Source organism: Pyxicephalus adspersus, chromosome 12, assembly GCF_032062135.1.
Source record: "Pyxicephalus adspersus chromosome 12, UCB_Pads_2.0, whole genome shotgun sequence".
NCBI lineage: Eukaryota > Metazoa > Chordata > Amphibia > Anura > Pyxicephalidae > Pyxicephalus > Pyxicephalus adspersus.
The window spans coordinates 11,583,029-11,600,084 of NC_092869.1; the positions used below are offsets into that span (position 1 = coordinate 11,583,029).

Below are 17,056 nucleotides of genomic sequence, written 5' to 3' on the forward strand. Positions count from 1 at the left end.
AGAAATCCAGTGAGCCATGCAGGCAGTGATTCTAGCCGCTATTGTGGGTAGATCTCATTAATTTAGCAGACTTCCAAAGACCCATAATGACATGGACAGCAGCCACTGTTCCATTGGTGTCTTCTGTGGCCAGGAGAGGGAGATGGTAATCTACCGGAGATGCTGGTGTCTAAACTTTTCTCTAAGTGTATTTTGCTGCATATCCCTAGCAGAGAAATCACCAAAAACAACACATTAAACCTTTAAACACATATGAAATTCCTGGCCAATACTAAAACTCTTATATTTTGTTGGACGGCCCATAGCTTGGATAATGGGGTGTTATTATTTCAGTAAGCTTATGCAATAAAACATTTATTTCCTTACAGAGTTGCATAAGTTTGTCACCAAGATCTTGTATGATGGGAGAGTTGGACCTCTGTGTTGGATCTTTTCCAGCACATCCCAAAGATTCTCAATGGGGTAATGGCCAGTCCATGTATAACAATGATATATTTTGCTTCCTAAACCAATCTTTCACAATTGGAGCCCAATTAATCCCGCCATTGTCATCTTGGAACATGTTTTTCAGTCGGGGAAAAAAATTGATGGAAAAACTTGGTCAGTCAGGTAGTCAGCTGGTAGTAAGTTATGAGTCAACCTGTGTATGCTTTATTTCCTAAAAATATAATTGCTAATAAAGAATTTTCCTAACATTAGTTTTATTGTTTTACCTGTAGCTAAGTAGCATAGCGCTTGATATGACATATTCCCAAAAGGAATTGAATATTATTTCTGAAAGCTGTATATAGACATTTCAGTTTTTACTCATATGTGTATAAATGAGAAGATTGGAAGGTTGCAGCTTGTCTGCCAGTGGAAGGGTTTGTGGGCAAGTAAATGTAATATATACAAATCCTGAATTTTAGGGTGATTCCTAAGAAATCATATTTTTTCATCCCAACGTGCTATATGTTAGATTGTAAGCTCTTCTGGGCAGGTTGCTCTCCTCCTCATTGTCATTGTTTGTATCTGTCTGTCGTTTGCAACCCTTATTTAATGAACAGCGCTGTGTAATGTATAATTAAAAAAAGTGCAGCCATGTACTAGTTACCAATATTTCATGTGATCTCAATGTAGCTGAACTTTTCTTATTACTGACTTATGATGCCTGGTTTCACACAATGGGGCTAATTTGTTAAAAGAAGTTCAGGCTAATTACTTGGCAAAGTGAATTATCACTGAGCAAGTGAATGCTGTGAAATTTTCTTTGCAATAAATAACCAGTCACATCCAAAGAAATATAATAAAAAAAATATTTTTTTTTAAAGATTCCAATGAGAAAAGACTGTACATTGTACAACAGTGCTGTTCTGCTTTATGGAGAGGGGGGAGAATGAGTGAGCGGCACCCACACTCTCTTCCCTTCACTTGCACTATGGTCTTTCGTCTTACGTTGTTTGTGGATCTGCTAGGATGGATCCATGAACGACAAGGACAGCTGCTATACACATGGTAGATTCTCGTCTGATACACACCGAGAGGCAAGAACCGGATGAGAATCGTCTGACACTTGTACGTAGCCTAAGAGGTTGAATCACTTCAACTACTACTGAGTACCCTCAGTAAACTAGGCCCTTAGTGCCATTAGTCCCTACGTTGTCTAGTGATACTTGGATTTGTCATATTGCTAATGAAATATAGTCATACATTAAATTTTCACGTAACAACATTTGACAACCATTGTCCTCTTCATTGTCCAGGTTGGAAAGGTTCAACCAGTTCATGTTGGTGTACTTCTTTAATATTACGGGTGTATTACAGATATAGGACTATAAACTCTTTAGTAACTATTACATTTCAGTTTATGGGAGACCAGTAAAAATGATATTACAATTTCTACCTAAAAATCTCTATATTGCAGCTTATTGGAAAATCCAGAATGATGGCATCAGCCAAGTTGGAGGGATCTTTGTAGTAGCTGACTGTTCAAACAGGAACAGGAGTGGAGACTTTGTGAGTCTGCAAATGGTTCATCCAAGACTCTGCAAAGGCTGGGTCGTAAACGTTACACACACGCTTTCAATTTGCATTTGTCTTTGTATGCCTCTGTTACAGGGCTTCATTTGTTACTATTATGAGCACGTATCATATTATTGTATGAACACTTTTGTTCCTTAAACCCAGTTCCTCTTTTCCATGTTATTGTTCATAAACATCCCATTATTTCTTGTCACATAATGGTAAATGTATTTCTTTATAGAGAACATGGTAACTTTATCTGATAATGGAAACAATGTCTGAACAGGCTTCCAAATCTTTATAGAGATATAATACATTTGCCAGTCAAATATTGCATTCAATATAGTTTAATTAAATAATTTTTCCTTGGATAGAACAATGTTGTTCACAATAAAAAATACAGGGGTTCATAATTATCAATACAAATTATTGTTAAATATGTAAATCCTGTTTCTGTTTCTGACTCCTCTGTAAAATAACCTGTTACTTTTTGTCATTGGAAAAGAATATATTGATTCAAATACTACAAACGGTGATTGTAGGGGTGAATTTGTGAGCAGCAGCCAATACATGCACGGAATGTGCTTAATAAAGCACGTATTGGGAGATCTGTTATTGCTGAGTGATCTTGTTTATCATAGAAACCTGATCTGACCTTGATAACCCATAATCATAATATGTTGACCAGACCAGTTAATAGGTTTTTGTGAGGTTCTACTAATGTGGTGATACAAAACATGCAGGCCTGGTCTACAGTAGCTCGGACAGTAGTTGATGAAGAAATGACAAGGTTTATAAGCCTTCCCCAACTTTTTTCTATACAGTTTTATGCATCAGACCAAGAAGAGACATCTGAGTAGGAAAGATGGACAATGGGATTTGGTTCCAAAAGAGGACAGTCCCTCCACATGGTAATGGAGAGGTGCTTTGGTGGAGTAGATGTGCTCTGAACAAATTCTATCAACAAAGGACGTATGTACATAATATAAAAAGGTAATGGGTTTTGCCCATGGCAGGCGACTGACAGTACCACCTGACAGCTCACATCCTCAAGGTATACTCACCCATTGAAACTCCCTTGATACTTCCCTGCTGTGGAAGGCCACTTTGGCTAAGCTCTGTGTCATACCTTACTCAACTGTATGAAGTCGCTGCTTTACACATAAAATGTTTGGGCTGGCTGTTTGGCTACATAGACACTGGCATATGGAGTCATGGCAAGGTCACATACTGCCAAGTGCAAGTGTTTTATACTGGGCTAGCTAGGTGCATTGGGGTGTCATTCAAAATTATTAAAACAGTATGCAATTATTTTAATGGCAAAATCTTACATTTTGAGGTTTAGAATGGCCAGGTAAAAATAACTACTCAAATTTTAGAATTACATTGATAGGGCACCTATGTGCTTTAGAGGTGAGTTCAAAGCATCATGTGCTACCCCCAATCATCATTTACCTTTCTCAATTGATAGTTGTGTTCTTTTACAAAATCAAGGTCCCAAGTCTGTAGTAGTAGTATGTGCCCATGTTGCTGATTGAGTCGTGTGGACAATTAGGGTCTTATTTATTAAAGTTCCAAAAGACTGGGGAAGATGGACTCCCATGGGAGAAAATCTAGAATGAACCTGGTCCAGACTTAAAAACATAGCAAATGATTTTTAAAAAATCGAGTCCAGGTTTGCTGGATCATTCAAGTTCTTCTATGATATCTATCTTCTCAATTCTTGGACAGGTTTACAAAATCAAGTACTTACTATTGGCTATCCAGCAGGGCATCTTCTGCAGGCTTTTAGTGTTTGATTATCAAAAAAGTTTTAAGGTTTTAAAAAAATTAAAAGGGAGGAGATGTTTACTTTGGGCAATATTATTGGTAAAGGGGAGGTTGTTTTTCTCACTTTTGTTTCACTGATGGTATGTATCACAGTGGGGATTTTATCTACCTTCAAGTTTTATTTTTGCTTTCATATGCTTCAAATTTAAATAAATCTTTTGATTTCCTCCTGGGTTATGTGTATCTTTGACATGTAAGCATTTTATATCTCAAAGCTCGCTGTTCTCAAGTCTGGAATTCTGTGTTTATCACAGTAAAAATGAAATAGAAGATCACTCAGCTCAAGATTCAGCATGGGCTTATTAAAGCGATCATGTTACCAAACTTAAAGTGGCAATAAATTGAGGTGCATTGTTATATTGGCAGTACTGCCTCGGCCCCCATTGAGGTGACAGGCCAGTATTTCTAAAATACTAGCACATTGAAGGCTAGTAGTTTAAATTGAATCCCTTTCCAGCCTATCAAGAAGCTCCTAACAACCATGTTAATGGTTGCCATACAAAAGGTGATGTCTGATTGGCTAGATTTCAGTGGCTATAACTGCAAAGGTCAGGAAGGCCTAGGCTTCAGAGCTCGGTGTCATTTTAAGTTGAGGCGTGTAATTAAATTAAAAAAACAATTCACCTATACTTCCGCAGATCTCTTGATCCCTCCAAAGCTTTCCTGGATTGGGTCCTGTGGCGTCCTGTTACCAATCTTTGTCCCGGCATGGAGGAAGCTCCGGGCAGTGCCATCTTCTTTCTTCTTCGTCCTGCTTCTGCGTACGTCACCCGATCTCACACAAGATCGGGTGATGTAGCATGCTGTATTTGGGAAAAAACAGTAAAAATTTTAGTTCAGGTCTGCTTTAAATATCCTGGCAGACTGAGCAAATTACGGAAATGTCAATGCATATAAAGTAAACATGCATAAAATGAGAGTCATGTGTAATTGGTTTACATGCTAAATAAACAAGTCTACAGTCTGTAAAATAATAAAGAAAGCTGATTCAATCCTATTATACTACATAAACATTTATATTGTAGTATGTAACCCTTCACCCCCCTTCCCCCAGTAGCTGCAAATTAGCTATTTTATTTGCAGATTAACTACAGTATATTACAAGCTTTTTGCTAATTTCTAAGAAACTCATTCAGGATGTGTTTATAATAAAAACAAAAGATGACTAAAAAGTGTTTTTTAGGTCTGTATCTGCTTGTCACTTCTAAATATCTACAAAACAAGGGTGTAACCATAGCAGTCACATGTGATGGCAAAGCAGGCAGTGCAGAGGGTCCATCATACACATGTAAATCAACACTGAAAGAGTTCTTCCTCCTGGCGGCCTTGTCATTTACACAAGAAATCATGTGGCTCCTGCTGGAGTAAGCGGCTTAGGGGGCCCTGAACACAAAATTCCAATGGCTTCTCTAATAGATGATCTTGTCAGATTGCTGGAGTATTCATGGCTGACATGTACCACTTAGTACAGAGGCTACAGAATTAGCACACTTTCCTTCCAACACCAGGAGCCTTGGTTTGATCCCTTAAATTTGCCTTCATGCATCAAACAATGATTTGTACTCCAATCCAACCCCAAGGCTCCCAATTGCAGACCCAGTGGCATATATTGGGCACCATTGCTGCCGTGGAGTCTGTGCTTGGTTGGGAGCCTTGTCTGTGTTTTGTGTTAGATAGAGGACCCTTACTTTTTCCTCTATACAGCCTTTTTTATTTTTTTTGAAAAGTCTATGATGTTTTAAAAAACTCAACACATAGGGCCTGACATGGATCTGGTCCAGGACTCAAAACATTTGCTAGCAAATAGCAAATGATTTTAAGAAATTCATTCTAGTTTTATTGGATCACCCAGCTTCACTGATGAAAGTGTATCCTCTCCAGCCTTGGAGAGCTTTATTAAATTAGGCCTAAAAAGTCGTAGTAAACCCAAAACTACCCAAAACAAAAAAATCACACTTCAGATCAGTCGATCCGTCAGGAGGTTTCTTCCATCGGGTCCTGCGTCGTCCAGGTATCTGTCTTTAAGCCGGCGCAGAAGAAGCGCCAGGCGCCACTATCTTCTCCTCTCTTCTTCCGGGTTCTACTTCCTACGTTACTGCCTGCGCAGCTCGAGATTGGGTTACATAGATTGGGCTCCTTCTGCGCATGCCTGAGATGGTATATTATTCTTTTTTGCTTTTTTTGTCAGCAATATGGCACTCGGCTACTTGAAAAGCTGCACACTGAGGCCAATTTATTACAGCTGTCTGTATGTTTACTTGTCCATGAAATGCATTTTGGACTCGCATAATGGCTATTTAGTACTGTAAGCTCAGGCCAATATGACCCAGACTTTTTTCAGTGATAACTCTGTATCTCGTGAAATCCCAAGAAATCTCTCTTAGCCTGAAAATGGTTGGCAACAGGTGGGTAAGGAGAACAAGGGGGGTGAAGAAATGAAGTGAATAGGGCAAAAATAAAAAAAACTTAACACATTAACTGACATAATGGGCTTAATTCAAAAAATTTCTTCAAGACTAGAAAACATAGACTGTCATAGAGGAGCCTAGGTAATCCAGCAATCCTGAAATGAATCTGGCCAAGGATTGAAAACATTTGCCAACTAATAGCAAATGATTTTTAGGAAATCCATTCCAGGTTTGCAGGATCACACATGTTCTACCATGAAAGTCTATCAGTCTCGGAGAGCTTTATAAAATCAGGCCTAGTATGTGCTGCTGTTTGACCACATTTATGGGCTCCGAATGCCGAGTAGGTATCTCCATAAATGTCACTGTAACATACACATTTTAAGCAGGTATTAATGAGAAAGTTAATATGCATTTAATTACCAGTGTACTTGCCTATAGCTGTCATTTATTAGCTAGGGTTTACTTTATGAGACAGCATCTCTTAGTATGTCCTAAAGGTTCAATTTACAAAAGCTGTATTGCTCATATTCTTTATACTTTAAAATGTATTCAATAGAGCAGGAGATATGCTACCCTAGGACTTTGTACATTGTGAAATTAAACCAACCTGTTCTGTAAAATGTCTTCAGTTTGGTCAGGCACTACTTAATGGCATTTCATCACTTGATTCATACATCTCACTAAGGCACCTATTGGGACTCCTCTGCACTAGCTTTCTACTTCTCTTTCCCTCAAGGCAATAGTAATGGCATTACTCATTCACACCTGGATCCACACATTATCATTACACTACTCATAAAGAATTCTCTTTGCAGTATAATACATTTTATTATGGTTTAACTTGTCAGTGAATTTGCCGAATAAAAGCATCTCTTTAGAATTATCATTGTCCTGTATGATATATAATGTGTTTTATTAAAAAAATGCTTATAACTGTGCTTTCATTGTTGGTCAGTTAAAAGTGTATTCTTGACTTGGTGGTCAGTGGATAGAGTTTCCTTTACATTGGTGGCCAGTGACAAGAATTCTTGGTGCTCAGAAAGAAAAATGTCCCCTGCATTTGTGTTCATTGGAAGGAAAGGCCCTTGCATTGGTGATCAGTGAAGAGAATACCCCATTTCATGGTGGCTAGTGGGAAAACTACGGCTATGTACACACTTGCAGTAATTGTCGTTGGAATTCATTTTTCACAATCCTTTCCAAGGACTGCACGATGCATGAACCAGTCCTGTACATACAGCACCATTCTGCTCTATTGAGAGGAGAGGGAGAACGGTGAAGCGGCACCCCGCTGCGCTCCCTCCCTCTTCACCTCTATTATGATCGTTCGTCGCCATCATCTGTGGATTCCTATCATCCAGCTCCTATTACAATCCAGTATTCTTCCAGCTTGTGTTTGGATGGTAGAAGCAAAGTGTTGCACCTGAAGAAAATCACAGATAGTCTTTAGGCTTCATGCAACCAAGTATAATAAAGTATCTGTTAAATGCTTAAAGCAGAACTAAAGCCAGTCTGTACTCACCTGTCCTCGATCTTCTTCCTTCTTCTCTAACTCTTTCTGATCCACAGCCATTTTGATTGGGATGATGGTGCAGGAGTTCATTCAGTTCCAGCAGCTAAAGCCAGGATGTGCTAGATATCCTCAGCTCAGCGTTTTTGACTGTTTAAGGGAGCGATCAGGCAGATGAGGCAGCTGTCCCTTTCTGCAATAAAACCCTGCCTGATCACAAATAGTACATTCTCAAGGGCAGAGGTAGGCAAACTCCGGCAAACTCCGGCCAGGTACAGCCAAGCCATTATTCCAGTCCGGCCTAACACCCCCTAGTTATTTATTGTTAGATCTGACCTAATTGAATTGTAGTGTTATCGCGAGTTCCCACGATATCATCGAGTTCCTGCACAGTAACCCCAATTACTATGCCTAAAGAGTAGAAGCAATGCGCAGCTACCAGTCAGGCTGCTTGCCTGAAGTCACTGTTGGAAAAAAACCTTCCTTAGACGCCTTGTTTCTTCTGACCTAGTGTGCCTTCTTGACCTCCTGAAATGGCCTAGTAGTCAAAAAACTTTGCCGACCCCTGCTCTAGGGTAAAGGGGAACTTTTTTTTTCTTATACTTGGTGTGATTATAAATCATTATGTCTGTTTTTTACAGGTGCTGAATTGTTGAAATTAAGAAGACATACTGTGCTGGTCTATGTTTTAAACAGCCAGTCCCCAGACCACAGTAATGGAGGGAAACAGGAATATTGAAGATGATCTTCAAACGTCATTGCCCCAGACTGAAAGTTTCAAAGATGAGACCCTAGCTAAAGAAAAAAAACACAAGCTTTGTGCTGTGGAAACTTCAGAAAGTGAAGAGCAGGGTCCCTGTTTTGAGGAATCTTCACATCTTAGTTCTGAAGGTAACATTTTTAAATATACGTCTCTATGTAACTACAACATTTACTATCAGTGACCCACCAGCTTTAGTTTTCAATTTTAGCCGGAACATTCTGTGGAAATGCATTGTTCTAAAAATTTGTGTTTTTAAAAAATGTATGTGGCCACAATCAGAGTCTTGAAGCAACAGTACAGTAAGTACAACATTACGTAGTTTGATGGTAGTAAGTAAGGAAGTATGGCATTAACTTGAGCTTCTATCCTGACTTCCGTTCTCAACCCTTGGCATAAGATGCAGTTTCTTCTGAAACAGATCAGTAATCTAGAATTTTCAGAAATAATTGTTACTATAGCTGCTTTTGAAAGGCATTCCTAGCCACAAATGGCCCAGAAATGATCTGGATTAATAGGGAAAATGTCACAGTTGTAGGACAGCGAGTAGGGATATTGTTGATTCTTCTAAAGCAGGGCCCCAAATTGTGGTTTTAGATATGTCTTTTAAAGGTGAAAAGAAACTGTCCCCAAATGCGGTTTGGCTTATGGGTTGGAGAACTAAAACTTTGCTATGTGGCCTTCTTTGTTGAGTGCAGGGCATCAGAAAAATGGTATGCTTTTTGGGTACTGTTGCTTCAAGAAGGCAAACCAAAGACCTAGCAAAGGGCTAATGGAGTGATTATGGCAGTGTTTCCCGACCTTTTACTATGGGGGAAGAATGCTGCTTACATTGCTGGCAAGAATATGGAATATGCTTACAGATAGCCCAATTTCTCATTGTTCAAGGCCCTCCTAGCAATCTCTTGAGGAACCCTGAGGTTCAAACAGAACCCTGGTTGAGAAACACAACATTACAATGTATTGTGTATTTGGTGCTAGAAATGTTGTTTCCCTATAAGCGAGATATCCCATGAGCATATGAAAATATGTAATCTTGCTCACTTATCTTAGTGTTCTTATGCACTTGGAATTTGTTCAACACTCCATCTTGCCCTCAGGCATAACAGTGAGAATAGTTTTGCTTTTTACTACCGAAACTGAGTTTGTCCTTTCTTAACCAACAAATATGCAGTACATAGTTTACCTGTGACTCTCAGTATGCAAAGTATTCTTGGCTTTCCTTGTTTCCAAAAGGGCTATATCTTCTTATATGTGTAATTTTATTTACCTTACTTTTTAGATGGGTTGCAGAGCACAAGCTAAAGCTTGCATCCTTTCTAAATGTTCAAATATGTTTATATACAAAAATAAAGCAGTATAATACTTTAAAAGATGTCATTTTTTTCTGAAAGATCTGGCCACATGGTACCTGCACTTTCTTTAGGATTACCTGGCAATTGCTCAGAAACCAAGAAATATGGGGGTGCAATAATATGAAACCAGCTCCCCCCTTCTGAACCTCTCTACAGGTAGTCCCCGAGTTAAGAACATCCGACATACGGACAACCCCTAGATACGAACGGGGCTTCCCTGCTCCCTCGCATTACTTGCAGAAGAAGTCCTAGTAAACACAGCTGAGGTTGTGGGTGATCTTATAAGCTGAGCAGTTCTGCGACCTCTTGTAACTCTTTAATGACCAAGACAAACTCTGCAGTTGTTTCTTGCATATCAGAGCACAGCTTGCTCCAGAAGTTAATGAATGTCTAGGCTCCCTTTTTCTACTTTTGCTTTGTTTGTGATTAACTCACAGTGATGATTTTATACAGTAACTGAATCCTCACTGCCTGATAATATGAGACAAACATCTGTCCTAATTGCATTTATTAAAATAATGTACCTGTTCCGACTTACATACAAATTCAACTTAAGAACAAACCTACAGTCCCTATCTCGTATGTAACCTGGGGACTACCTGTTGCCCCATCACAGTGATGGAAGTCACATTAGGCAATAGCAACACACAGGAGGTCGGAGCGGGTAGGTAAAGATGTTTGGAGCTATTTTGAATCAGAATGTCTAGGTTTTTGGGGCCACTAGACAATGCAACTGAGGATCTGCCCTGGCATGCAGACAATGGGCGCTGCCTGGTCCACAGTATAAATCTATATTTAAGAAGTATCTTGTTGCTGTAGGTTTACTTTGGGACATCTCTCCTAAATCATTTCATCCCCATGCAGACATTCCTAAGACTATTTTTAAAAATAACAATCATGGAGTTCTGTGGAAAAATATGAATATCCATTCATTATCTAATAATGGATGTATTGGCTCAGTTCAGGAGGACTTAAGGCTGTATCAGTAGCAGACAAATGCCATGTCTGCATTCCTGTGTGCTGAGGAATGTAGGTGAAGCACAGAGAAAGGGGGTAGAGGTGGGATGAATGGGACAATGGACAGAGGCTTGAGCTCAGTGTGTAATCTCTAGCCAAGATGCTGAGTTTTTTATTAAATAAGATTAAACAAGAACAGAATTTATTAGTGTGGAAGATTGTGGCCAAGCAGTGACTGTATGGATAAGAAAAGCTTTTGACGTGAGTAAGATGCAACCATCAAAAAACCCTTTATGACATTTTCAGTGAACTATAACTACCGAGTTTCCCCGATGATAAGGCAGGGCCATCAAATAAGACAGCCCCCCCTTTTTAGGTAAAAAGATAACTGTGTACTGTAGTCTTCTTCATGGGTAAATAAGGCATCCCCCTGAAAATAAGCCCTAGAGCATATTTTGGCCTTCAAAAAAAAATAAGACAGTGTCTTATCATCGGGGAAACAGGGTATGTATGCACACCTTCAGTGTTGGCTTTATTAAAGGGGACCATTTGCAATAGTTTGCTATTCTTGTGTTTCTCCAAGATCAGCCTGTATAATATGTCTGGTGAAATCACAGAATGCCCATAGACATGTGGTCATTTTCTGATCTACATTTATAAGTGGTCCTAGGGCATATGTTGAAGGGCTTTAGTTCCTGTAAATGGATTTTGCATTCCTATACAAGTCTGTGGGAATATAAACCCACCTAAAGCAGGTCAAAGGCAGGTCAGAAGGTGGCCAACAGCAGGTCAATGACCTCTGAATGATCTCAGAAGCATAAACATAACTACAACACAGGCCCTAAAAATAGAAAGGCATTCTTGATTTTTAGGGAGTGCATATGGTTTTTCTATAATTTAAAATTCTAAAATATTTTTATAACCCATACTGTATATGTGAAACACTGCATTGAATATTTACCGTTTGCATTCAAAAGGTAACCAACCATAGATGGTTTACTACTGACTACAGACTAAAACAGCTGGATATCAGATTACACATACATAGGTCAGCTAAATGATTAGGAGGCATGTCACACAGGGGTTTAACGCACATTAATTCCTCACCCTATTTTTTCAAAACAATTTCCAGCTGATAGTTTGTTACTGTTTTTCTATATAGCTACTTTTTTTTTTCCAGTGCCAGATTTCTTCTTTTTACTATATAAATCCCAGCATGCTCTGCAAACACTACCATAATAAAGCCCCTGCATTAAGTATATATTTATACAACAAAAATGTTATAAAATAAATATATTATTTATCAAAATATGTGTTGAAATATTTTTGACTATCTATTGACTCTATTGCAGATTTTAAAAAAACTTTACAAGCACTTACTCCTTTTTTTAAAAAATGTAAGGAAAAAGTAAAAAATGTTTGTGGGTTTATGGAAAAAAAAATCTGCCAAGTTTGTCTGCTGTAGCAGGATCGTATCTTTTTGCTTTATGGTGATGATGGTGCCGTTTTTCTCATAGCTTCCATGTCTAAAACATCAAATTTGTAGACACTTATCCAGTATGAGTAAAATAATTTCAATGTTCCAAATTCTGCAAATGTAATCTCTTCCTCTACCAATGTTTACATTCTTTCCCTTTGAGAGTAGGAGTGCAGCTCAATCAGATCAGTGAGTTTTCTGCTTTCATAGTGCAAAGTTTGGACCACTACAGACATTATTGATCATGATCATCATCATTCAGCAGCTTTAAATCAGTTTAAATGTTACATTGACTGACTTTTATAGTTTTAGAAGGTTTTATGCTGATGGGTGAGTTTAGTTTGAAGACATGATTGTAAAGATTTGCCCCTTGTGTAATTGGCTTTGTATCCACTTCCATTTTAATGATCTAAAATAAACAGCAAATGCATATATCTTGCATTGGGCTTTAAAGCTCAAATCCATTTTGTGTGGAAATTGTATTCCTATTCCATCCTGACAGATTGATGATTTTTCCTCCATATAGATAAAAATAAAAAGGTTGAAGATTGTAAATGAATTCAGTAATGTATTTAAAAACTCTACACATATACAAGTAGTGTATTTACATGTACAAAGTGTTAAAGTAATAATCAAGAAAAAAAAATAAAAATATGCACTGCAGAATTACTTAAATATAAAAATGTTTTCAAGCAAGTTGGCAATCATTATGAAATTAAGTACACTAGTTAAGCGGAAAGGGTACAGATCCATATCTATTGCTGAAGCCGTTATCAGGAATCAAAGTACACACATTAAAGGCAGAATAATAAGAGAACATTATGTATTAGGTTGTACTCATATCTACATTTATATGGGAACAGCAAGCTATTTGGATTCAACAGATTAAGAGAATTAATATATATATATATATATATATAAATATAGTTACATAGTAACATATGTACATTTGCAGTAACATAGTATTTATTAGTGGTACTTCTGGTAATATTAAAGGATTACTCTTTCCATTACAGATTTGTGGTATGAATGATTTTATCCTCATCTTGGAATTCTAATACCAATACCTTACTTCTAGTAAGGTTCCCGCACTGTTCACCTGGTGTCCCGTTCATCCTGCTAATATAATTACCAGAATACACTGAAATGGCAACTTTTATGTTGGAACCAAATTTAAGACTAGCCAGTCCCCCCCCCCCCCACCGCAGCATGAACCTAGAACTGGGTAGGTGGACTGATCTTCCTAAGAAGATTTCATAAGGAGAGTAATGAAAGAAAGAATAACTAATTTCAAGTTTTTTTTACATATATACATTTATATATGAATAGCCTTCCTCAATCAGGGTTCCATGGAGTCTTCCAGAGATTCCTTGACCAATAAGTAATGGTGTAAGTAACCACTGACACCATTGATCATTATTGATACACAGTGTTTTTATAGCACCGACATATTACGCAGTGCTTTGCAAAGTCCATAGTCATGTCACTAGCAGTCTTTCTCACCCAACCTCAGTCATATGTCTTTTTGACAGTCTGTTAGGTCAATTTCAGGGAGGGGAGCCAATTAACCTAACTGCATGTTTTTGGAATGTGGGAGTAAACCCACTTAAACATTGGGAGAACCTACAAACTCCATGCTGATAGTGTCCTGGCCAAGAACCTGGGACCTAGCACTGCAAAGGCCAGAGAGCTAACCTATGAGCCATCATGCTGCTTATTTTATCTCTTTGGAGGAAAGGGAATTCTTCCCAATGTCCATCTGTGTAAGAGCTATTCCTTCCATTGGCCACCATTGGCAGGGGTTCCATGAGATCAAAACATAATTTCAAGGGTTCTTCCATGTTTAGAAAGTGCCTGCAAAACTCTTTAAAGTTTACCCTAGCTTCAAAAGATTTTTCCGAGGATTGTGGTAGTAAAAAGTAGTTTATACACCTGTCCTACTATAAAACTTTTTGGCATTTAAATATGGATGTTCCTATTAAAGTTCTTCCCTCTATGTTGGAATATATACATTGCCAGAGTATGCAAGTAAGAACTTTATTCCAGTTTTGTGGAAATCAGCTGGAAACAGCCATGGTGAGGGTATGGTTAAACAGGGCTAGGAGTGGAAACGCATGCTGAAGAATGCTTACAAATTCTATAGCACATGGGCCCTAGGGATTACCTTAATTTACTCAGATATAAAAAAAGAACTTTGCACTTCACAATTAATCAATTGTACCTTTGCAAAAGTAAGTATTTATGCTAGTATACAGCAAACGTAAGTTTTTGCATTTTGATGACATACATTGATTGACCTGCTAGCAGCACATAGTGTACTCAGCAGTTATATAACAAATTCCAGAAACCTTTACAGCTTTTCATCTGAACATGATAGGGTTACTGAACACTACAAATTGGCTTTGGGTCAAATTGACTGCTTAGGCGTGTGTAAGCCACTTCCTTTTCTTCCTAGCAACTGTATGGTTAACCAGCATCCACATATTTTAGGCCACTTCTTTCTCAGCTTCCTGGTAGAGGCCTTTTGTTAGGACAACATCTATAACGCTGCCTGTGCTAATCATTCATGGTTATAAAGACAGCTCGGGAATTGCAGGTAATTCAAAGTTTCACTTGGTTTTGAACACAATGCTGTATGGGAAGGAAGTACGGAGGGAAGTTGGCTACACTTACAGTCCATTTATCAGTAAACACAAAGCTAGACAATAAAATAATCTAGCCAAGCCTTGCACGCCAAACATAATGTGGAAAAAAACTGGTGTCCGGGCTAAACTGAACTGGTTCAGGCTCTTCAACTGTGCGAGAATTTATAATAAGAAAATAATTTCTCCCTAAGCCTTCACTACCAGGCAGTATTATTCATTGACTAGTATACATTTATAAATAAAAGATACAAAAAAGTTTTTAAAAATTATGTAACTTGAAAGTGCTGACTTGTCTACACCTGCGGTCGCCAACCGGTCGTCCGCAGCTCTGGCCGGTGCAGACACAGAACAGAGTCTCTGGACACAACCCGCCCACTCTCCCATTGCAGGATCAGATCTGTGATGGGAGAGTGGAAGGGGTTATGTCATGGTGACGTCACTATGTTTCTCCCCCTTTGATTGACACCCGGCTCCCCACGCATGTGTGGTCAGGAGCCGGTGATTTTAGTGGTCCGCGGAACCAAAAAGGTTGGTGACCACTGGTCTACAATACTTCTCAGATTATTTCTTTGATATTGAAAGCGCTGCAACTTACCAGGTGGCATTGACATGTTATCAAATATTTTGCCATTTCAAGTTTTTTTTAAACATGTCAGATGATTGTTGCCTCAGACCAACAATGGGTAAACCTCTTGAAGGAACTTTTCGGTCTTCAGGAAGCACTGTATACATAGCTTACAGTACATTAGTTGGCTGGTTAATTGGAAGAATGGCTACATTGCTGGTCATTAGCTAGAATGTCACCCTGACAGATGGCGTCAGGTAAACTGACCTAAGAGTCACAAACAGCCCAAGGAACCTCTAGCAGCCTCTGAAAGTCGTGCTCATTGCAGGTGAAATCCAAGATGTGTATAGCATGGCCCCAATGTCGTTCTTACAATTACCTTAAAAAAGTTTTTTTTCAATCTATTGGCAAATGTGCCTATGCTAAGGTGACTATAGTTCATGTTTGGCTTGATTTGTATGTTATGTCTTTTCTCAAAGCTAAAAGTAATATTTAAAGAATAGGGAAAATTTTAAATAATAGTAAGAACACGGTTTCCTTTGCTTGAAGATGTGTATGTGAGAAGATTTCAGTTTCTATGTCTTTTTAAGTACAGCAGTCTACCAAGAAGTCCCAAGGGGTCAAACTTTATTATGACCTGTGGAATGTGACTATACATATTCCAGTTTGATTGGCCTGATTAATTGGTATTATCAGACTTCATGTAAACTCTTTATCTACATAGATATGGATCTTTTATCCAGTACAATGCAGTTACTTTCTGTGCTAAAGCTAGATTTCAGTTGATAGTGCTTACAGACAATGGAGATTGGTAAACCAAGCCAGTAATCATGGTCTGATTAGGTATGTTTGTAAGCCAGTTCTTGACCCTGGATAATGTTTCTCAGCCTGGTTTGCTTGGTGGAAAGCTAATACGTTAAGATATAATTTTCCTGCCATTGCGTTTGCTGCCCTCTGTGAAGGCTGACATACACAACAATATCCCCCGTTGACACCCCCACCCCTAAAACCCAGACACAGGTTTACAAATATTGTTTGGCAACCATACATACATGCTTGGGTGTATGCCAACTATGTTGGCACCTTATGAGAACACTGTCCTATCCACCCGAAGTTCCATATACATCGCTTAAACTGGCATCTTTGACACTTTATTGCATAAATAGTTAGGTGTGGAAGCACAGGGTAAACTCAGTTTATTTGCTAAGGGACCATTTACCAAACTTTTCTTGGCTGACCGACTAGTGAACTATGAATATCTGCGTGTGTGTTTAGGGGAAGAACTTTACATGTAGACAAGTACAAGCTATTACAAGCACCACAGAAAGGATCTGATCAAACATTTTGTAATTTCTTCCCTGAATGACACTTCTGATCATTTAGATTTACTGTTTGTAGGCATGTCTAAAGAATGTTGAGGTTATTTACAAGAATGGTACAATTTTTATACAATTCTCCAAATGGTATGCTCTTAGTACCTAGTTAGAATAGTTAGGGGCAACAATTTAGATTGTAACAATCCTGTTTTTGGCTACAGATGTACAA

At 38.4% G+C, this 17,056-nt stretch overlaps 1 protein-coding gene across 4 annotated transcripts in view; it reads left to right on the plus strand.

Annotated features, from left to right (window-relative positions):
• PLEKHG3 (pleckstrin homology and RhoGEF domain containing G3) overlaps positions 1-17,056 on the plus strand; it is a 95,843-nt gene that overhangs the window by 19,029 nt on the left and 59,758 nt on the right. For all 4 annotated transcript variants that reach the window (XM_072428526.1, XM_072428528.1, XM_072428529.1 and 1 more), the window contains exon 2: positions 8,394-8,643. In XM_072428526.1, coding sequence (XP_072284627.1) covers positions 8,469-8,643 — 175 coding nt within the window. In that variant the 5' untranslated portion in view covers positions 8,394-8,468. The remainder of the gene's footprint in view (positions 1-8,393; positions 8,644-17,056) is intronic.